Source organism: Peromyscus californicus, unplaced genomic scaffold, assembly GCF_007827085.1.
Source record: "Peromyscus californicus insignis strain IS unplaced genomic scaffold, ASM782708v3 Scaffold_15__1_contigs__length_86483966, whole genome shotgun sequence".
NCBI lineage: Eukaryota > Metazoa > Chordata > Mammalia > Rodentia > Cricetidae > Peromyscus > Peromyscus californicus.
In genome coordinates, this window is record NW_026294447.1 from 84,416,514 (window position 1) to 84,441,170 (window position 24,657).

The 24,657-nt window shown below is 40.7% G+C and overlaps 1 protein-coding gene across 1 annotated transcript in view; it reads right to left on the bottom strand.

Annotated features, from left to right (window-relative positions):
- Kiaa0586 (KIAA0586 ortholog) overlaps positions 1-24,657 on the bottom strand; it is a 115,108-nt gene that overhangs the window by 33,481 nt on the left and 56,970 nt on the right. Inside the window, 9 exon segments of the mRNA XM_052739636.1 lie at positions 5,405-5,579; positions 8,572-8,694; positions 10,769-10,842; positions 12,090-12,340; positions 13,166-13,385; positions 14,308-14,464; positions 18,135-18,334; positions 21,705-21,823; positions 23,018-23,211. Coding sequence (XP_052595596.1) covers positions 5,405-5,579; positions 8,572-8,694; positions 10,769-10,842; positions 12,090-12,340; positions 13,166-13,385; positions 14,308-14,464; positions 18,135-18,334; positions 21,705-21,823; positions 23,018-23,211 — 1,513 coding nt within the window.

Consider the following 24,657-nt stretch of genomic DNA (forward strand, 5'->3'; position numbering starts at 1 on the left):
TTCCAATGATGGATCCCTGAACTCACCCTTCCTTAGCTTGCTTTAGTAAGATATTTTATCAAAGTGACAAGACACACAAATAAGACACAGATCAATGAAATAAAAGAGGACTCAGAAATAAAGCCACACAACTACAGTCACCTAATCTTTGACAAAAGCAATCACTAGAAAAAAGACAGTCTCTTTAACAAAGTGTTGGAAAACCTGGGTATCTACATGTAAAAGAATAAAACTGTACCCATATTTCTTACTCTGCACAAAAAAACAATTATAAATGGATTAAACACCCCCACTATAAGGCCCCAAACTCTCAAACTGCTAGAGGAAGCCATGTCTTTAAGATAACAATCACAGGCACGGACTCTGTGGAAAGAATTCCTATGGTAACATGGAAATCATCCTAAGAATAAACAAATGAGAGCACATGAAATCACACAGCTTCTACACAATGAAGAAACTACCAATAGAGTGAGGAGGCAGCTTACAGAATGGGAAAAATATCTATCTACATATCAAACGGAAGATTAATATCTAAAATATAAAAAAACTGGGAAAAAAAACACTAAAGAAATTAGCGATCCTGGCACTAACGGAGTAATGAACTGAACGGACAGCTCCCAGAGGAGGAGGACGAGGGTGGAGATGGCTCAGGAGGACAAGGCCTGCTATGCCAGCAGGGGGACCTGTGTTCAGATCTGGAGCACACATGTAAAATCAAGGCACGCCAGTGTCTGTGCCCCCAGTGTTGGGAAGACAGAGGTGGAGCCTAAGGACTCACTGGACAGTCAAGGCAACTGGTTAGCGCCAAGTTCAGTAAGAGGCACTATCTCAAAAACTAAGGTAAAGGGTGGTAAAGGAAGACATCAGCATGGACCTCAGGTCTCCACATAGGTGCACAGACTTCCATTGGGTGAGCACATCTGCATACACATACACACAACTCTCCACACACACACAGATGACAATTTCTAAACAGAACTACAATGTAAATAAATATTCAAAAAAGTGTTTAATATTCCTACCCATTAAGGAAATGCAAATGAAAACTGCTTTTACCCCAATCAGCATGGCTATTACCAGAAAGAAAGACAACAAATGCTAAAAATGTAAAGAAAGGAAAATCCGTATTCACTGTCAGTAAACTGGTATTGCCATTATGGAAGTCAGTGTGGAGGTTTCTCAAAAGCTAAAGACAAAATTCCCATAGGAACTGCTTGAACCACAAAGGACTCGTAAGTAACATTACCACAGGATACATGCACATCCCTGTTTACTGATGTACTATTTATAAGCTAAGAAATGGAAAAAGCCTAAACATCTATCGAGAGATAAGTAGATTAAAAGAAATGCACACAGACATGACAGAATTATGTTCACCTGTGACGAAAAAAATAATGACATTTGTAGGAAAATGGGTGGAACTTGAGAACACTGTGCTAAGCAAAGTAAGACTCAGAAAGACAAACACTACATTTCACCTGTGTGTCTATGGGGTTAAGACAGAAGGGGACTGTGAGACAGGGGAGTAGGGACGAGTAGGAGAAGGGTGATAGAATCCACGTGACATGAAAGAAGGAAACTACCTGGAGGGTGGAAGAAGCAACAGGAAGTGAGAAGGGTGACAAAAGGTGGGTGGAGGAGGAAGGAATAAGAACACTGGATAATTAAATACAAGTAATCAATATTTTCTAACATAATGTTCATGTTTTATTGGATGGTAGCAAGGATAAAGTATATATATATTATTTTTAGTTTCTGTGTATTTCAGAATACTATATATTCAGAACAGTCTGTTAAATCATACTAAAAGGCCACTCAGACGGTTTAGTGGGTAAAGGCACTGGCTGGCAATCCTGATGATCTAAGTTCAATTCCTGAGACCCTCATGGTCGGAGAGAATCAAGCCTGGAAGTCATTATCTAAGGGTGTGAGGCATGCATGCACTTGTGTACACACATGCATATACACATATATATAAGCAATAAAAAAATTTAATCATACTAAAGGTATTCAAGTTATACACAATCCATCTTATTCTTTTTTTTTTTTTTTTTTTTTTTTTTTGAGACAGGGTTTCTCTGTGTAGCTTTGGTGCCTGTCCTGGATCTCGCTAAGATTATCTTTTAAAAATAATTACCTCTTTGTCTCAAAGAGATTATTTAATCGTTGTCAAATGACTAGGATTTTTCTAAAAATATGTTTTCATTAAATACAACAATTATTTACTATACCACAGGTGACCCTTTGGTTACTACTAGAGAGATGAGGAAGTGCTAGGCAGGCTGTAAACTCAGATTTTACTCTACAAGAGCTCGCCTCTAGTCTCGCAGGTGATCTATGAGCGCCCTCTAGTGTCTACTCTGTTCCTGCACTCTGCACAGTGAACTACGTGTCCCGCTATATGCCATATAAAAACTAATCTGAAAGTGTGTAACAAGTGTAACACTCTCACTATATGCACAAAATGATAAATACAGCAAGTTTATGTATATTCCCCTAGAAATTCCAGTCTTGAATTTCTTTCAGTTCTGAGCAATATAAGGCTCTTACTTAGTAGGAAGTCAGTATTAAATACTCTACAAATGCTCTAATTTCAGGCATTGACAGTCTGCACTAATGTTTCATTCATTTATTTTTTTTAATGTTTCATTTATTTAATTTGGTAAAATTAAATTAAAATTTGGTAAAATTAAAAAGTAAAAATTTTTTGCACTATTGAAATCTGTCTTTTGATATTGGAATACATTCTTAAATATGGTCATGTTATACATCATTTTAATGCTTATACTTCTGAGTCATTTTTTTTTTTTTTTGCTAGAGACATTATTCGCTGACTATATTTATTTTATAATGTAGAAATGGTTCTGGACAAGAGGCAAATTGAAGTCTTTCCTTATTCCAGTTGAAAACAGATCACAAAGCAGCGCAGACACTAACAGCGTTAACAGTGTGTCTGGCCCAGAAACTGCTGACGAACACACCAAGCCGAGGGGTGTCAAGATGCTCTGCAAAGGAGATGGGGCCTTCAGGATGAGGAGCACAGTGGCCAGTTCCTGAAGCGGATGTTCTCACAACTACAGTAGAAGTTGCCAAGTACTCAATGTGGACCACTGACGGGTCACTGGACATTTAGAATTAAGTTGGAAAAGTGAAAACATTCAGTGAGGACCTCACCAGATGACTGAAAACTTTAAAGATCATACTTTTGAACCTCCACCCCGTTACTCTATGTAAAAGCAACCATTTCAAACTGGACTGTGACGCGAAACAAAAAGTGGGTTGCTAACGACAGCCATCGACAACCAACTCAATGGCTGGACTGCCTGAGAGGCTCCAAAGCGAACTTTCGGCATGTGAAAAAAGGGCCTGATACTGTCTGCTGCCCGTCTGCCCACTCCAGCTTCCTGAATCCTAGAAAACGATGACTGAGAAGTGTGCTCAGCAAACTGACGCACAGAAACTGTGACGTCTGAAACAGCACTGGTCAGGAGGGCCCAAAGCTTCTGTCGTCTTCTCCACGACCACAGCCAAGCGCCAATCCCACAGCCAGAGCTTCAAAAGGTGAACAAGCTGGGTGTGATGAAATTAGCTATGAAGTTTTGCCTCATGACCAAATTCACCTCTCTCTCACCAACTGACTGCTGCCTCTATGTGTCCACAGAACTTTCATTAGGTGAAATACTTCCACAGCCAGCCGAACGCAGAAAACACTTTCCAAGACTTTGTCAAACTGTGAAGCATACAGTTTTGTTACAGAAATAAGCAAATCTATTTTTTGTTGACAAAAAAATTGTGTTGACTATGATTTCTATTTGACAGGTTTGAGTCTAGTTACAGTGACTTATATGCAATCTGAACCCTCAGTTCATTTTGCATCAACCTAACACAGAATGCAGGAAGGAGCCTGGGAAAGTCAGTAACAAAGAACACAGAGAGCTCATAAGTGGCCAGTTTCCATCTGCAAAGTCACCCATTCACAGAAGCCTATTTCTATGAAAGATTAATACTGACAGGAACTTTCTGGTCATTCTGTGGATCTACACAAGGTGGTGAAGAACTGACTCTGCCGATCACAACCCCTACTGTGTGCGCCTTTGTACTCCAGCTCTGACACCACAAACGGCGACCTTTCACAGGAAGTTAATGCCAGGTTCACAGCTGTCTTCCTTCTCTCCTCTTCCTCTCTCTCCTTCTCTCCATCTCTCCTTCTCTCCTCCCTCTGCTTTCCTCCCTCCCCACTTGTGTGTCTGTCTGTCTTACACAGACAGACAGACACACACACACACACACACACACACACACACACACACCCCTACTTAGAACGGTACCCAAGCCATTTTAAAAGAGAATTACTGTTCAATGTTCCTGAGCACAAGAAGGCTCTGTTGTGCCTATGCAGATAAGTGTGTTAGACAGATATACTTCCTTAGGCATGAGTTACAGTGCTGTGGGCTGTGACTTCAGTGTTAATAATCAACAACACAAATTAAATACAATGTCTTTAAACAGAAACACACATGAAACCAGGTTATGTACTGATCAACTGACTATATACAAGAGGCTTGCTGGAACCCAAGCCTGTTAGCAAGTTCAGTGTTTGCTAATACATGCTTTCTTTTCTCTTTCTCTCTTTTTTTTTCTTTCTTTTTTTTTTTTTTGATTTATTGAGCCAGGGTTTCTCTGTGTAGTTTTGATGCCTATCCTGGAACTCGCTCTGTAGCCCAGGCTGGCCTGGAACTCACAGAGATCTGCCTGGCTCTGCCTCCCAAATGCTGGGATTAAAGGCATGCGCCACCACTGCCCAGCTATATGCTTTCTTTATAGGCTAGAGCTACCACTGACAATGAAAATTAACTAATACCAGTAATTTCCAAAATGCTAAAAACAGGTATTCCATTTACTCTCCAAGACAGCCCAAATGCACTGGGTACTGCGTCTAGAAAATCAGACAATTATCATAGAGTACATTTCTACAGCGGTATGATCTCATTCAACTTTGTCCTACACAGGACTGGTGGTTCTGAGGGGCTACTTGCATTTTCTAGTATATAATAAAATAGTACATCTGCATTAAAATTTGCAATGTATGTATTTGCAATGTATTTGTATTTGTATGTATATTACAAGAACTATCTAATATCCTTTCCAATGGTGCACATACTAACAAAAACACATAAATCATGTCCAGGAGAAAGTGTTGTGTATCACAGAAAAGCTACTACCTTTAATAAGGAAATTTTCCAGCCTCCATCTAACAAAGCTGTACTTCTCGATTCAGATCAAGAACACGACTGGAGATTCTAATGTAAACCCACTCTAGCTGTCAGCACGAGAAGAATGCAAGAACCTACAACAGGATTAAAGTGCCATTCTATAAAACAGCAAGAACCACAGTCATGTGTACCTGAGGCCACGTCAGACTGCTGCAGGAACAGCCCAGGGGCTGCTCGCTCATTGGAAAGCTCTGCAGTTGTAGTGGGCTGTGGCAGGGAGGCGGACAGTCCTGCAAAGATGTTCTCTGCTGTCGCCAGTACAAGCCTTTGTCCTTCACTAAGCTCGCCCACACTGTTATCCATGTCCTTTAAAAATGAGAAAAATTGCTAAGGCCATTGTATTAAAACCAGTCAAAGCAGGAAACAGTTTTTAAACATCATGATACATAACACATAGGTGCTTCTAATGTCACATTTAAGGTAAAGGAAGATTAAGTCTAAGTAGTTTAGGAACCAGCAAAATGGCTCAGCAAGTAAGAACGCTGCTGCAAGTCTAATCACCTGACTTCAATCCTTGGAGCCCACATGGTAGGAAACAACCCTCTACTGCAACCTGCTCACATATACACTAAATAAACGTAACCTTTCTTTCAAAAAGTTTAGTAAGGCATACAGTGGTGTGTGTGTGTGTGTGTGTGTGTGTGTGTGTGTGTGTGTGTTCATGTGTGTGTACGTGTATACGGGTGTGGGCTGGTGCTGCACATGCACATTTAATCTCCCACTGAACCTACAGTTCACCCCCACTGTCTGGAATGGCTGGCCAGTGAGCCCTAGGGAACCTCCTGTCTCTGCATTCCCAGAGCTGGTATTGCAGGTCTATGTCACCTTTCCCAGCTTTTTCCTGGCTATGGAGGATCTAAGCTCAGGTCCGCAGGCTTGTGTGGGGAGCACTGACTATCATTATTGGTTTTCAAGCTCTATTAAATAGAAACAACATCTAAGCAAACTTTAACTTAAAATAGTAAATGCTGGTACCCATTATACATTGTTCAAACAGCTTGTAATTGGAGTAAAAAGTAGACTTCTCATTCCTTTTCAATTAAAATTGCTGAAAACTGCTGATGGGAACCTTATATTACTTGATGGGAATAATATACCTTAACTACCATAAAGATTCTATCTATAGAAACAACTAGTTTTCTTTCTTTTTGAGGCAGGGTCTTGCTATGTAGCCTGGGCTAGTCTCCGACCCCAAATCATCCTGCCTCAGCCTTCTGAGGGCTAAGACTGTAGTGACATGCTTGGTAGTGCCTGGCTCATCATGCTTTAAGTGAAAAAACATTAGCCAGGCAGTGGAGGCAAACACCTTTAATCCCAGCACTCAGGAAGCAGATGGAGGAGGATCTCTGTGAGTTTAAGGCCAGCCTGGTCTACCAGGCAAGTTCCAGGACACAGCAAGTTCCAGGGCTACACAGAAAAAACCTTGTCTCAAACCACCCCCCCAAAAAAAGAAAGAAAGAAAGAAAAAGTGAAAACATTGCTTTGAAATTAGTATCACTCTTGAATATTCTTGGGCAGTGTTTAGAGTGATACCAGATACATTTTCCCAAGTAATTATTATAATATTTCACAGTGCCTGTGTTAGTGCTTAAAGGTGGAGAGCATGTCTTAATATCTTCATCTTTCCCAAGGTTGTGGTATATAACAGACAATAAAAGACTGACATGAAAGCTGGGCGGTGGTGGCGCATGCCTTTAATCCCAGCACTCGGGAGGCAGAGCCAGGTGGATCTCTGTGAGTTCGAGGCCAGCCTGGGCTACCAAGTGAGTTCCAGGAAAGGCCCAAAGCTACACAGAGAAACCCTGTCTCGAAAAACAAAAAACAAACAAACAAAAAAGACTGACATGAGTGATTAAGTGGATGTTCTCAAAAAAATTTCCCTTTGTTTTTAACAGCGTCAATAACAGTTTCACTCTGGCATGTTTAAACTTTGACCTGTCGATCCTCTTCCCCACTTCCTCTAACCCACTGCCTCCTACCCTTTCCATCCCAGGTGGCTCCACGGCATGTCCTCCTTCAAATCTTTGTCCCTCTCTCCTGGTCCCTTTCACCCCTACACTAACTGTTGCATACATACACACATGTAAAAAATTAAAAGCTAGGATCCACAGACAAAGTGCATGTGATATTTGTCTTTATGCATCTGGATCACCTCACTTAATAATTTCCAGATCTACACATTTTCCTGAAATTTTCTTTTTGGTTTTCTTTATAAATGAATAAAATTCCACTGGGTGTATGCATCACCTTTTAAAATTCTTCACTGAGCTGCTGCTGCACTAGACCGATTGCCTTTCCTTGCTACTGTGACTAAAGCAGCAACAAACATGGATGTGCAGTAGCTCTGTGGTAGGCTTTAGACGCCTGGGTATATGCCCAGGAACAGACTAGCTGGTCAGATGGTACTTCTAGTCTGAGCTTTCTGAGAAATGTCCACACTGGTTCCCACAGTGACGACAACGACGACGTCAGTTTATACTCTCACCCGGCAGTGAAAAGGGTACAGACCTTTTCAATGGCTTCATTTGGGGCTCAGCAGGTAAAGGTGCTTGGCATCAAGCCTGAGTTTGAGCCCGTTACCAAGACAATGGAAATAGAAAATTCTTGCAAGTTTTCCTCTAATGTCCACAGAGGTGCTGTAGTATATGAGCGTACACATTCATGTGCAAGCGCAAGTGTTACACACATAAAACAAATGTAATTTAAAAAATATCTGTATTTTTTATTTTATTTTTGTTTTTGTTTTTCAAGACAGGGTTTCTCTGTGTAGTTTTGGAGCCTGTCCTGGAACTCACTCTGTAGACCAGGCTGGCCTCGAACTCACAGAGATCTGCCTGGCTCTGCCTCCCGAGTGCTGGGATTAAAGGCATGTGCCTCTACCGCCCAGCTTAAAAAATCTTTAAAGCTGCATTTTTTTGTTGTTGTTTTTAAACTGTAACATAAAAGATTGGAACAGATTGTCTAAATTTTTCTCAGTTACAAAACTTAGTTCAGGCCAAGTTAAAGGGGCCATAACACTTACAGAGTAATTTAAACACTGTCTTACCTAAATTAAAAGTTGGATATTTAAACTGGGTATGGTGGCACAGGCCTTTAATCTCAGCACTCAGGAGGCAGAGGCAGGTAGATCTCCATGAGTTTAGGCCAGCCTAGTCTACAAAGCAAGTTCTAGGACAACCAGGGCTGTTACCAGAGAAACCCTGTCTCCAAAAAAAATTTTTTTAAAGTTGGATTTACCCCCCTGTATTTATATCTAGACAAACAAACAGACAACAAACCCTTTAAGTTTGAAAAGTACCTCTGCTTGCTGTGAAACTAGCAATTCCTGTTCTTGCTTAGTAAAAAGAGAAAGAATCGCATTTGCATGAAGCCTTTTATGGGGCCTCCTAATCACCTCTCCTTCACTGGGAGGGTCATCTTCCTAGAGCAAACACAAAGACATCAGAAAAGGTTATTAAACAATTACACTTTTCTCAAGTATTATTAATAAAACTTTAGGAAGACATGATCCCAGTATTTTTCAAAAGATGAACTTATTTTCATGTAGTTCGTTTCCATTTCACATCTGCCTCAAATGTGTACAACAATACAAAGCAATTTAGGAGTAGACTTACGACAGTGGGATCTTCTGTCTCAAGCAACTAAGCCACAGTGATTCCTAAATGTTTTTGTGAAGTTCAAACCGAGCTTCTGTCTAGGGCTCACATGGCCTCCTGCTTCACATTTACATGGTGCAAATCACGCCAGGGTGAGGCAAAGGCAGCTGAGCACTGGGGTGATGCTGCAACCTGGACCACAGACAACTTAAAAGCTGCAGGAACAGGAAAGCATCTCCAGACCCTCAGTGTTCCTCCTCCTCCTCCGCTGTCGTGCTGACATCTATCTGCCTGTCTAACTAGGGGGAGGTATTAAAGCCTTCATTTCTGTTAACACTATCTATGCTTCACTGTGCCTCAAAACTTGACTGTCTGAGAAACCAGGGATACTGCATCAGACGAAATGGATTTCCTTGTACAAGTATGAATATGATTTAAAATTCATTAAAACAATCACTTCTTGCCTCTTGGCTGTAAAATAAAGTATAATAAATGCATTTAAATTAATTTCGGTTATTCTGTTTTAATAAAATACAATTTATTAACTCTGAATACATCTCCTAGTTGTTTAGGGATAAAATGTCTAATGGCACATGGCTTCAGTTAACTCTGGGTTTTCCTAGATCATACTTTACATTTACTATAAATTTGATGCAGTGACAATATTACAATTAGAAATATTTTCATATGGAGAGAAAGACAGGTTATAATTTTGTCTGGGTTCAGTTGATCAATTTACTTTAATAGCAGATAAAGTTCTGAGAGTGAATAACAATCTCATATGGTGTGTAGCAGGCCAAATGTACACGTGATTCTCCTCTGCAAGTAAGATTAGAACAGTTATGTCTTCTCTCCATATCATTTCACAACAGTGACTGTAACTCTCTTCACAGGAGACGCAACTAATTACTTAAGGCATTGTTAAAAATAATAACTGTTGAAACAAAATCTTCTCAAAAAATTTCTTAAGTATTTTCCTACTCCTGTATGAAATAATGCTTTGAAAGAAATAACACTAACAACAATGCTTAGCAACAGATTTGGTGTGAGTGACAGCTGAGTACAATCATCTTTCTTTGTTCAAGTTCCTTGAACACATAAAAAGTGAAGAATTCTATTCCTTAATAGCTGTAAAGGAAATAAAATATGCAACATGACATTATCAACATCAATTTTTTTCTTCTATGGCACTAGATAACAACCAGGAAAGATTACCTTCCCTGGATCTTATTTTTATTTTATTTTTTTTAAAAGATTTCTTTTTATTACTTTTCATTGCACGTCTGTGTGTGATTATGTCCACATAAGTGCAGATGCCCATGAAGTGCAGAAGAAGGCGACGTCAGAGCTGGAGTTACAGGTGTCTGTAAAGCGCCCGAGGCGGGGGCTGGAAACCAAACGTAGGTCCTCTGCAATAGCGGTACCTCCTCTTAAGTGCGGGGCCATCTCTGCAGTCCCGTAACCATGACTACAGAAAAGTAACAGTGTACTATAGGAGAAGAATACTGAAGATCCTGCCCACAGCACCACTGAAGCAATTCTAGGTTTGATTTCCTGACTGAGTTAACAAGTGTCTTTTGACCATCAGACCCTTAGAGGTTAAGGACAACTTCCCTCTCCTTCTCCCATTATACAGGACTACATGACGGAATGTGGCATTCAGCAACCCTGGATCTCTTCACTACTAGCATCTCTATCTTCCCACCCCCCCAACCCACCCACCCCCGCCACCTTTCCTTCCCCTGAAGCAAGGTGGTGTGACGCAGCTCTCAGACTCCTAACTAAGCCTCTGGAGGTCTGTGCCCATGGGCAGGGACGCACGGATAACACTTCACTAAGCTCTGTGTCTGTCCCTCACCCAATCGAGGGACACCTGCTCGAAAGGCAGCTCGCTCTTACCATTTCAAGGGCATCCTGCAGAGTGCTGGACAAGCTGTCGTTTATGTTCAGATACAAGTCCCCGTTCCCTAAAACTACAAGCAGAGTGATTAGAAAAGCACAAGACACTCACTAAGTAATCTGGCCAGAAAGCACGGAACGTCACATTTAAACTTAGCGGAGTAGAAACACTGGTAGAGTCCTGCTTTAGGTCATTATTAGGTAAACTCCTCACCCAGAACCAGCACCAGAGTTTTATCTCATCTATTCTGTCACAACTGCTTTTGTTGTTGGATTTTTTTTTTCTTGTTATTTTTCATAACAAGGTTTCTCTGGCTGTCCTGGGAACTCATCTGTGAACCAGGCTGACCTTCAACTCAACGATCCACCCGCCTCAGTCTCTATGCCTGGCTCAGAAGTGTTTTTCAATTTAATTTTGTTATCATTTTATGTGTATGGGTGTTCTCCCTGCATGTATGCCTGTGTACCGTGTGCATGCAGTACCCAAGGAGGCCAGAAGAGGGCGTCTGATCCCCTGGAACTGGAGTTACGGACAGGTGAGCCGCCACATGGGTGCTGGGAATTGAACCTGGGTCCTCTAGAATAGCAGCAAATGCTCTTAGGCACTGAGCCATCTCTCCAGCTCCAGGCTGCCAGAATTTTAAAGTAACTCCAAGCAGCCCAACAGCTATGAAACTGAGAAATGGGCACTCCTACAAGTTGTTAAATGCACTTAAGAACTGAATAAAATGAAAAGCCGGTTAATCTTTCCGGGAAGCACACTGACAGTGTATTGCTAATTTAAAGGTGGTAATCCTGCCTCAGCAATTCCACATGTAAACATGGGTTATGGAAGTTATCAGGTAAGTGCATAAAGCTATGTTCAAGAATGGTCATTACAGCCAGATATATAGTCCAGAACATGGAAAGCAATCTAAATGAATGTCCCTCACTTAGGCACATACACCACTGGAAAAAGACATGACCCATGTGTGTTGATGTTGAAATATGTTTACCACACATTACCTGGTGAAAAGTTTAGGTTTTACAATAATATACACAGCATGATCCTATATAAAGGTACATATATACACATAAGTATATATTGAGGTATCTATGCATGCAAAGAAAAAAATAGAATAATAATATTTCTCAAGCTATTTTAAAATTCATTCTGAACAAAGAATTCTGAGGGAGATTTTATTCTTCAAAATCAGAGCCCAGAAAAGTTAACCAACCTACATAGAACATCATTTCTTCCTACTAAGCCATGTTAAAAGAAGTTATCGCTAATGAAACTACTATAATGTAACGAACAAAACCAATTACTACGTTCACTTACTCTTGGGAGCCAAGTTCTGACCACAGCTAAGCAAGATCTCCCCTTCAGAGATGTGCCTGTCTAAAGTCTCTGTCTCAGTGACAGTGACGCTCAACGTGTTCTCCAGTGTTGAGGAGCCAGAGCTTGGGGTCTGCTGAGGAGGAGCCTTGGTCCCCTCAGGAAGCGGTGTTAAGGGAGCCGGCTCCAGTGGTGCAGGATGGGCGGGAAAGTCGACACTCCCAGGCTCTTCATCTTTAGCCACAGACATTACACTAAGAAGACAAAGGCACATTTTCAATGATGAGGTCACTGAAGGGCTACATTCACTCCTATGTACAAAAGTAGACTCAACAGTCTCAAAGTATTCCTATGATCTACACTATTAGAACTAACCAACTTGCCAGGCGGTGGTGGCGCACACCTTTAATCCCAGCACTCGGGAGGCAGAGGCAGGCGGATCTCTGTGAGTTCGAGGCCAGCCTGGTCTCCAAAGTGAGTTCCAGGAAAGGCACAAAACTATAGAGAAACCCTGTCTCGAAAAACCAAAAAAAAGAAAAACCAAAAAAAAAAAAAAAAAAGAACTAACCAACAAGACTCATTTTTCTGAGGTTGTTGTGCTTTAATCAGAGGCCACTTTAAATGCTGCTCTAGCCAAAAAGGAAATCGATATGGGATATTTAGTAATATAAATATCAATTGAGCACAGTAAATGATGATCTATCTACACTATAGAAATAATTTTACATTTCATTAATAATCTGATGGTTTATTCTTATTTACTTAAACCTTTTGCAAAGATGAGAAACTATGAATAAATTTAATTTTAAGATATTTACAATGTATACAATTTTTTTTCCCAAAGAATAGATTAAAACCATGAATGGTGGTAACATGCCTGTCATCCCAGCACTAAGGAGGTCAAGGCAGGAGGATTACCAATTTAAGAACAACCTCAGTTGTTCCAGAAAATTGCAGACCAGCCTCGGTTTCCACCAAGCCCCACCCCCAGCCCTTTCTGTGCCATTCGGCACGCAGGAATAGTGTGTGGAGAGTGAATTGGCAGAGCTGCAGAATAACCAGGGAACGCTCTCACTTACACAGCTCTTGGGTGAAGATGTTCTTGAACAGAGTTAGGATTCTCTTCATCCAGGGGCAGGTCTCCACTGTCCCATGGCTTGGGAAGTTCAGGGCTTGACACCTTCAACTTGTCAATGGAAATGTCTGACATAGTTGGGGTAAGTGCTGCTGCTGGAGGGGGTGTAGTAATAGGGGTAACTGTCGGGGTACTAACAGGTGTGACGGCAGGTATAGCACTTCCTGAAGATTAAAGAAGGAAAAACTCCTAAGATGACTTATTGCTTCAGACAACCTTTGACTTAAAATAATGGCAATCATAATGATGATAACAATAACAGCTTTTAATAAAAACATTTCTAAATTTATTAAGGTATAAAAATTAAAACCTTGAAAAGATGGCATTCTAAAACTACCATACATTTAAAGCAGTCTAAGCAGTTACTAGATTACATATTTTCAGTTAATACTGTGGCGCAAATGCCTCCCCTAAAGTTCATGTTAGAAACTAAATCCTCAATCCATATGTTGCAATGTGGAGTGAGGCCCCTTGGGAGCCACCCACAGGTAGATGAACCTGACATGGAATTAGCAGCTCCATGAGAAGTGAGACCTCAGCTTGCAGGCTCTCTGGCTGCTAGAGAATGCTTTTTGTCATCATGATGTAGCAAAACAGCTCTCACCAGAGGCAGCCCCTGGGTCCGAACTTGCAGACTCCAAAATTTTAAGAAAAAAAAAAAAAAAAAACCTCTGTAACTTATGAATTACCTGGTATATGGTACTCTGTTACAGCTACATAAGCCGTCAAGTGACAACCATTCCTTAGTTTCCTTGCAAGAATCAGCATTTCCTAAGCAAAACTAAGCCTGCTAAGCAAAGATTATAGTTGCCAAAAGTAAAAATGAATGATAGAAACAACATTTTCAGGTGCATGCAAGAGGCCTCAGCAAGTGAAGGAGCACCTGCCTGACGCCCTTGACGAGTTCAATCATGGCACCCACATAAAGGTGGAAGGAGAAAAGCAACTCCACAAAGTTTTCCCTGACCTCCACACTTGTGTCATGACGTGCATACACACACACGTGCATCACACACACACACACACACACACACACACACACACACACACACACACAAAACAGTTTTAAAGAAACAAGGTTTCTACCTTTTTCGGCACTTATTTCTTTACTAGGGGAAGCCACATCCTGATCTGAATCCCAGGAAGAAGAGTCAGGAGTTTTCACTAACACGTTCTCCTCAGGAGGAGAGGGTGAGCATGGAGGAGTAGGCTGCGGTGTAGCTACTGGAGCAAAAACTCTTTCCTAAGATAAATAGTGAAACAAGACACACTGTATTTATAATCACCCAAACAAAAATAATATAAAACAGTAATATGAACTCAATCATAGACTATACAGAATTTAAATGGATGGTCAAAGTAACAATGAAATAGGAGCTTAAGTTTTCTGGTTCTTAAATATTTAGTTGCCAGTATAATACTCTTGGGCAATTGAAGTGTCTCTGTCTCTGAAAGAAAACTTTGCTATCCTCTTCTAACACAGAGAGGATTAGCCAGATGAAAATGAAGGTCAAACCCAACCACAAACTTGATGGGGAGACAGACCATGCAACAAAAAGCAGCCCTTTAACGGACTGACAAGACACCAAAACATCCCCTCCAAGAATGAAGGACCAGCATGTAAAAAGTCACGGGAGGTAAGGAGGAGGAGAAGCTGGGAGAGATGAACATAAGAGCCAGATACAAAGAAAGGAAAGAGGAAACATTTTAATATTCTTTTGTCAAGTGGTTACTATTCAGAAGATTCCAAAACTCGAAGACTAAAGGACAATAGTGAAAATGGTGTCCTGTCCCCTTTCTGTCTGGATTCTTCCCTCAACTGCTCCTGACCTAAGTCAACTGCATGTACAGAGATTAATCTACGGAGTAAGTTCCCGTCCTAACTACCAAAAGAACTGTGTTTGAAAGCAGATACTGGGAAAGCTCCCCTCCAGCACTGCACTACTTCCCACTACCAGCAGAGGGTATGAGAATGCCTATTGCTCCAGGGTTTGTCGAGTAAATTATCAAACGTGGAGAGTCCCAGTGAACTGACCACCTTTTATAGGTATTTGGGCAATCTGTAGTTCTTTCCTTTGCTCATTTTAAAAGCATATTGATCTTTTAACCTCCACTCTAAAAAGCCTTTATATATTCCATACCATGCTGCAAACTACTACCTAACTTAAACTGATGGAGGCGTCTAACAACCATACTACCCTGAACACACCCAATATCATCCAAAATGATGGAAGATTTATTAGAAAGTCTATAACACTGCTCAACAGTTAAGAAATTCTTTCACCTGAAAAAGAAATAATATACTATATCTTATCTTTTCTACTTCTTGACTACATATACCTACAGAGTAAAAATCTATTTATATATATTTTTTACAAATAAAATGCCCCTTGCTGGGTGACGGTGGTGCACACCTTTAATTCCAGCACTCAGGAGGCAGAGGCAGATGAATCTCTGTGAGTTCAAGGCCAGCCTGGTCTACATAGTGAGTTCCAGGACTGTCAGGACTGTTACACAGAGAAACCCTGTCTTGAAAAACAAAACAAAACAAAACAAAAACAACAACAAACAAAATAAAAAGACTAAAAATAAATAAGTAATAATAAAATGCCCCATCTATTTCCCATGAGAGGATTTGGAGGTATTCTTCTAGCATTGGTAATGGATAAGAACAATTGGTAATGGATTAGGAACTGAGTATTACAAAGTTCTAGACCCTAGATTATCTATCAGTTATTTGATCTTCCATGAAACTTTATATGATGATGAGGAAGATAGTATCATGAAGATGTCTATCTTTCCCAAATACACAAATCAAAATTAGACTCATTTCTACAAACCTTAGACTTTTTTCCAAGATTCTTATGATAACCAAGGCTCTTGTGTTTTATGCTGTTGTATAAGCAACCTAAGAACCAAATCCTTCATTTCATTGAGAGAAAAACAAGTTTACTGAAACCCAGTAAGCAATAGGATTTTTAATAGAACTTAAAAACAAAATTTGAAAGGCAGGATGTGGTAGCATGCACCTGTAATCCCCGTTCCTTGGGAAGCTGAGGCAAGAGATGGAATTCAAGAGTTGGAAACCAGTCTGAGCAATATAATAAAATCCAAACTCTAAAAAAATTAAAATTAAAAATAAAAAACTCCCAAAATTAAAATTTTAAATTCTTAAAAAATAAAATATATACAGTCAAAAGGCTAAGAAAAGGATGACAATAACAGACTTGAAGAAAAGGACCACCTCAGAGGGCATGGGCTCGCCATACTAGACACTCAATAAGCAGATTTTAAACTCTATGGTATCTCTATTTGTATAGGTAAGGCTAATAAAACAGAGGGCCGAGGTATCAGTTCAAGTTCTCCCAAAAGCCTATGTTCTCGACAATTATAAACTCCCTGCTTACACTTGCTTTTCCAAATTTTCTTGTTTAATCACCCCATGAAAACATGTGCAGCACAGTGAATGGCCACAGAACAATGAAGGAATGAGCAGAGACTGGGTTAGAAAGTCCTCACTCTGGGCGAGCCACACTGCTTGCAGTTACTAATGCACAAGAGTCAGCACATGCAGTACATCACCTAACTCCACGCTCTGTAACGGGGAGGACAAAGGGAAAGGGAGGTGGAGGGTATGAGCAAAGTAAACAATAGACATGTATGGAAATGTTATAACCCATTATGTTTGTATGTTTACTGAAAACGATTAATAAAATACAAAGAAAATGTCTTCTTAGGGAATACTGCCAGTGGTTTTGAGAGTCACATATCCCCAACTTCTGAATGTTTTAAATATAATAGAGGGCTAAAGAGATGGCTCAGCAGTTAAGAGCACTGGTTGCTCTTCCAGAGAACTTGGGTTCAATTCCCAGCATCCACATGGAGGCTCATATTTTTCTCTTCCAGACAATCTGATGCCTTCTGTTGGCTTCTGTGGGAACTGCATGCAAGTGACAGAATTACAAGCAAAAAAAAAAAAAAAAACCACTCATGCATTTGAAATAATAAAATAATTTTTTAGTATATAACAGATAAAGATTTTAGAAATGTGTTCAACTGCCATCAATTGTGAAATGTAAGTAAATACAGAAAAAAAAATGGTCACTGTATCACACATGTAACTTTTCTGTAGATACTAAAATTTCTAAAAAAAAAAAAAAAAAAAAAAAAAATGTTGCATGTGATAGCTTATATCTGAACCCAGTTCAAGACCAGATTCAGTTGCACAGTGACTTCAAGGCCAGCCTGGGCTACAAGAAACCCAATCTCAAAAATAAAATAATAAAATGCTAGGGAAATTGGTAATTACAGAAACAAGGAATAAAATTCTATCACAATCTAAGATCTTTGTTTTTGTTTTTTTGAGACGGAGGTTTCTCTGTATAATAGCTCTGGCTGTCCTGGAATTTGCGCTCTGTAGACTAGGCTGGCCTCAAACTCACAGAAATCTGCCTGTCTACCTCCCAAGTTCTGGTATTAAATGAGTGCGCCACCACCGCCACCTGGCTACAATCTATGATCTTATAACATGAAGTTTAAACTGTATCTTTTTTCTGTAGGTGTGATGGCTCCCATCTATAACACTAGCACTTAGGAGGCTGAAGTAGAATTATCATGAGCTTGAGGCCACCCTGGACTACAGAGAGCTCCATGCCAGCTAGGACTATAGGGTAAGAGTCTGCCTCAAGCAAACACACACACACACACACACACACACACACACACACACACACACACACACACACACACACACACACACACGCTCTTTAATAATGTCTAAAAGACTGCATGCCAGCTTGGACTATAGGGTAAGATTCGGCCTCAAGCAAACACACACACACACACACACACTAATAATGTCTAAAAGAGTCTCCACAATTCTTAAGTCACGAAAGGAGGAAAGTCATCCCTACCGGTAAGTTAGTTTCATTTGTTGAAAGGTCTCCAGAAACACTTGTGGCAACAGGCCCTGGCTTCTTTGCCTCTCTGTCCCCTAACATGACGGCAATGGTCTCAGCAAGAGCTTCATTCACAAAGCGGCTGATCACGTCTGAATTCACAGGAACCCCGGCATCAACAAAAAGCTGGAGTGCTCCATTGCTTGTTCCTGGGACTAAAACACAAGAACTTCAGATGCGTGGTTTGCAAGCCAAACCTCGCTTCTTCAAGTTTAGAGATGCTGCTGGAGGAGCATAGGAGGATAGGGGGAGTGAACGGTAAGAACAGAAGCAAATCTACTGGCCACCAGAAAGAAAAGAGAACAGCTTAAATGAACATCCCCTTTCAACCCACCGAGAGGGAGAAACACACACAAGTAAAAGTTTACTTAGTATGACTTCTTCCCCACCACTGCAGAGATTAATGAATATTACATCTATGCTTATTTCCTCAGCTGAAAACAATGCATGTCCACTTCTGACCCAACACAGGATGCAGTAAGCAGGAGCCAAGCTCCCTCCCTCTAGTTCAGGCGCATGCGTGGGTGACGATACCACACGCTAACCCCCCTCAAGCTTCTACAGCAGGATTTGGGGAGTTAAAGGTCAGGCTGTAAAAGAACAGGCTAGTCTAAGACTGGAAAGACAGGAAGAAAAATGTTTTTTAAGAAGAACATGTGGTGCACATAAACCAATGCAGATAAATAAATTTAAAAAGTGAACATAAAAATGGCATGCAAGTCAGCCAACAAAAAAAGTATGCTATCTAATACTCCAGTATGAAAGTCTTCAAACGATGAAAATATGGTGACAGAAGGCCACACTGCAGTTGTTGGGCACTGCACGTGGGTGGAGGAGGAACTGTGTGCCAAGCAGCACGAGGATATGGTGTCGACAGAAATGTTTTCTGGCACCATGATTAAATGCATAACTACTTAAAAATTTGTCAGACTGTATACTTAGAACTGGTGAGTTCTAAGGCAGCTAACTTACAATTCAAAAAAGATTGATGTCTTTCATAATATGTATGTGTAGATAAATAGGTAGATATAGATAGATAGATAGATAGATAGATAGACAGACAGATAGATAAATGGATAGACAGATAATTATTTGAAGAAGCTTCTAAAGCAGCACATTTCCATATGCACCCTTGTTGCACGAATCCTAATTGGTCTTAATAAAAACCCAGAGCCAAACATCAGGGTGAAACTGAAAGATCAGAGAAGCAGAGCAGCAGCCACTAGTTCTTATCTCACCAGCTCCTCAGCCTAAAGAGAGCGGGTTCCTGTTTCCTCCCGCCTTATACTCCTTTCTCTGCCCAGCCATATCACTTCCTGTCTCAACCTTCCTAGTGCTGGGATTAAAGGTGTGGGCCACCACTACCTGACCTCTATGGCTAACTCTGTGGCTGGCTCTGCCCTCTGATCTTCAGGCAAGCTTTATTACAAGCACTCTATCACCACAACCCCTCAAACGGCACTTAGTGTTAGTTGTCCCTCCCCATATTCCTTCCCGATACCCCTTCTTCCCTCCCCATTTCCTGATTCAGTCCCCCGCTACCTTGCAACACTCTATATTCTATTTCCCCTTCCTTGGGAGACCCTCCCCTCCCTAGCCCTTTCCTCCCCACACTCTATATTGTATTTCCCCTTCCTTGGGAGACCCTCCCCTCCCTAGCCCTTTCCTCCCCACACTCTATATTGTATTTCCCCTTCCTTGGGAGACCCTCCCCTTCCCAGCCCTTTCCTCTATACCTAACCTCTGTAATTAGGAGGATTATAGCATGCTTATCAAAGGCTTTAAAGCTAACATCTCCTAACACAGAGACTCACGCTGGACAATGTGCAGCGAGTGAGATTCTGGAACACTCAGTCCTAACTGGGACCTATTTGTCAAGCCTCTCGAGGCTCGGGGAACTATGAGGAAGAGCACTGGGAAGATTGTGAGAGCCAGAGAGGATGGAGGACACCAGGGAACAGAGTCTTCCAGACACAAAAGGACTGGTGTACACATGAACCCACAGAAACCGTGACAGTATGCACAGGGCCTGCACAGGTTCAAGCCAGACCAGACCCCAAATGAGAAGGGAAAGTGGACATGAGTTCCCATCCCTAACAAGAAGCTATCTCCCAGCCTGCAAGAAAAACCTTAGTTTTCTGTAGTGGAGTCTCACTGGGTATAAAAACCACACTGAAGGGTAGGTCCCAACCCAGCAGTAGACGGCCAAGACAAAAAGAACTCAATGGTACTTCTATAGATTTTTTTGTGTTATACTGCTTTGTTTGAGCTTTTTTATTTTATTTTATTGATCTTTTGCTTGTGTATTATAGTTTCTGACTTTGTGTTTTTATGGGTTTTGTTTTGGGGGGTGTGTGTTTTGTGTGTCCCCCACACCCCATTCTGGTTTGTTTGTTTGTCTGTCTATGTTCTAAAGAGAGAAAGGGCACAAAGTCACAAAGTTGGTGGGGGGGTACGGAGGAACAAAAATAAAAAGACAAACTGTGGGGCAGAGGAAGGAGAGTAGGAAAGAAAAATCAGAAAGAGTCAAGGGGGGCAAGCGGGAGAAGCAGAGGATGGCGTGGGCTTCTTACAGAAAGGCTCATTTAGCCGTCAGTGAATACTTAAACTGACGTCATCAGTGAAGAGCCAGGCACTAAAGTAGCAGCATCTCTAATACTGAACGATTCATAGCCCAGTGAGTGAGGAAGATAAGTAAGGCAACCTTCATAGACTCTGGTACCTATTACAAATGTATTCTGATGATTAATCTTGTCAACTTGATGGATTTTGGAATCACCTAGGAGACACACTTCTGGACATATCTGTGAGGACATTTCCAGAGAGACTTAACTAGAAGGAAGTGACCCACCCTCACTCAAGGTGGGCAGCACCATCCCATGGCCTAGGGTTCTGGGCTGCATTTAAAAGAGGAGGCGTTGAGTGTGAAGCATTTATGTCTCCTGGTTCCCTGAGTGAGGATGTGGTGTGACCGCCCACAGCATGCTCCCACTGCAGGTCATTCCGCCACAGTGAGCTTCTACCCTCTCAAACCATCAGCCAAAACAAACCCTTCCTCTCTAAGTTCCTTCTGTTAGGTACTTGGCTGCAGCAATGAGAAAAACAAAAGCAGGAACCAGAAAGAAAGGAGCTGCCCCCGACGCTGATGACCCGAGTAAGCCCTAGAACCCCACTGTGCAAGAGAACTGATTTCCAAAGGTTGTCTCTGACCCAGGCACACATGCATTCATGCACACACATAGTATTCTACTGTGCCTCCACAATAACATATAATGTATACATATTGACATACTACATATTTATGTAACTTATAAAAAGTTATATCATTCATATATATATATATATTTTACTGGAGAATGGTTCAGCAACCTGAAAGCTGCAATATATAATAAGAGGGGAAAAGGAATTCTAATCTCATGCACAAAGCAGCAGAAAGTGAGACCTCCGGGATACAGAAACCCACAATAACTAACTAAAGGCTTTATCTTTTAATACCAACAAGGACAACAGGTCCATTTCACGTACCAATGTCAGAAGCTGGTGGCTCGCTTGCCTCACTACCTGAAACACTGTCATCAAGTCTGGCTTGCTGCTGCAGCGGAAGGAGTCCAGAGATAATTCTTGACATTATTTCTTGTTCTACCCTAGAAGTGTAAAGTTAAATAGACCTAAACTGGTTAAAAGTATAAAACATTAGCTACTGTCCCCCTTAAGAATAAGCTGTGCTCATGGCACAGACATGCAAATGCAGCCATCTGACATCCCAAAGGAAAAGAACTGGTCTCTTCTGCCAAGACAAGCCCGGGAAGCCCTCCTAGGCACAGACTATGAAACTGACTTAGAGCTTTTCATATTAGCCTGACAGAAGCTTCCTGCAACCCACCCACCCCAAATTAAGCATAAAATTTGGGTCGATGATTATGTGGGGTATCATGTACTTGAAAGGTGTGTTTCTCACTCAGAGCACACACATGCAGTCATATCCGATCAAAGCTCCATCAAGTTCAGTGAGTAGAGTTGGGGACTGGGCAAGCACCTAACAGCATCCTTACACTAGCCATGTGATGTTTCTACTTGTGAGTTAGTAAGAATGAAGTGCTTTTATTAAAAAAAAAAAAAAAATTGCTAGAAAAAGTCCTGTTCTCAACAAAAACATAAACACAGAGACTGCAAGGCAGGACAGAACCCTTTCCAAGGGTTCTTTTCCTTGAAAAAGAAAGAAAAATGTTATTTCCAAGATCCTTGTTAGGAAGGTGAAAGGAAAAGGAAAGAGGACAGAGGAGGAGACATCTTTCAATATAGTTCTTTAGTGAAGCTAATAGGCATATTAAAAATTACTGTTATAGGAATGATAGATGTTCATTATGGAAAATTCAGAAAATTAAATTGTTCTTAAAATTTGGTAAGGTTTTTATGTTGTTTTTAAAAATCGGTTCACTCATAGCCAGGAGGTGGTGGTGCATGCAGTTAATCCCAGGACTCGGGAGACAGAAGCAGGTGGATCTCTGAGTTCGAGGCCAGCCTGGTCTACAAAGTGAGTTCCAGGACAGCCAGAGCTGTAATACAGAGAAACCCTGTCTTGAAAAACAAAAAATAAACAAAAAAATTGGTTCACTCATAATGCTAGATTCAGAGGTAAGTACCCTTAATAACCTGATACATATTTCAGTATCAGTGCAAACTTACTTTAAGGTCTCATACGCTAGGCTCACACTGTGTCTCTTGCTTTACTTATACACAGTACACTATCTTTCACTCTTACAGAATATTCCTCTAAGTCATTTCCATTTATATCTGCTATTCTGATTCTAAGCATGCCAACAGGAATATAAACTTACCACTGAATTAAACTATTTTCCAATGTTTCTTTTCTCTCAATTACTTTATCCAAAATATCAGTAGTGGGATGAAACGTAGGAACTACTGGAGGAAAAGAAGGACCATTATATTCTGTAGGAATGACCTTAACACTTCTGTTAAATTCCAACACTGGTGCAGAGCATTCAGGGATTTCATCACGCTGTTCCTGTTCCTGGTAACATCATAAAAACCAAACTATTATATTCATGTATCTGTTCAACACGTACTCAGTGCCAAGCATAGGCAAAGAACTCAGCTATCTGAATTAGCCAACATTTACAAACCAACCAATACCCTTTCTACTTAGGTGATAAGACATTAAATATAGCACACACACTACACTTGTCACAACGCAGACATCAATCACACACGACACTGGAGAAAATGCATTTTCACAGTTTGTCTTTTTAAATTCTGTGTTCAGGCTCTGGGTGTGGCTCAGTGGCAGAACAGTTACCACCATGTATGAGGCCCTGGTTTTGATTCCACGTCACCACACACACAACATAAACAATAAAATTCAATATTTGTTCTATACAGTCATACAGCTAGAGAACTTGGGGATTCTAGCATTAAACATTATGAAATATCCAGAAATTTCTAAACTTGGTTATCACAAAAAAAAGATAATCCCAAATATTCTATCAGAATGTGAAATTTACATTTAAATATAGTTAATCTTACACATTTCTTTCATTATATCACATCTCAAAGTTATTTCTGTGATTTTTTTTAACTTTTCCTTATGATAAATGCCACATCTTTAAAAATTAACAAAATAACAACTAGTTACTACGTGTTATATATAAATAACATGAATTGCATGTATCTGGTCCCCGACTTCAACAACTATCAACTCAAGGTCAACCTTGCCACCTAAACTGTCCACCTCATCCACTTTCATGTACTGCTTTGACCCAAATCACAGATATCATTTTATCTATAATCAAAGAAGCATCTATCTATCTATCTATCTATCTATCTATCTATCTATCTATCTATATATATATATATATATCCTCCTGAGGAATACAGCCCTCAGGCAGTGAGTAAAGAGCTAGAACCGGAGAAACTCTTGTCACTCAACCCAAGTCCACTGCTAATTCTCTAACTGCCTCTTTGACTTGTCCACTGAGAAAACAAGTCAGTCAGACAACAACAGCATGCTAGATGCTAGACATCAGGGAGAGAAAGACAAATGTGGTTTCCAGCTTCAACACACTTGTGCAGCATTCACATGAGAAAACATAGCTGGGGTACATAAAGACAATGCACACCCACACACACGCCAAAGTAAGAGTTTACTTAAAAATACGTTTACTTTATGTGTATGTGTATGTGCCTGAGTTTAAGTGGTGTGGCACGTGTGTACAGGAGCCAGCAGAGGTCAGAAGAAGGAGGTGGCTCCTCTGTAACTGGGGTCAGAGGCAGTTGTGAGTCACCATGGGTGACTGAGAACTGACTTCAGGTCCTCTGCAAGGGCAACAAGTGCTCTCTCTCCAGCCGTTTCTCCAGCCCTCCTTACTTCATTCACAAGTCAGTCTAAGTTAGTCAAGGAAATGCTATGATTGCTAATGCTAAATGACCTCGTAATACTAAAATAGTCTTAATCTTGTAT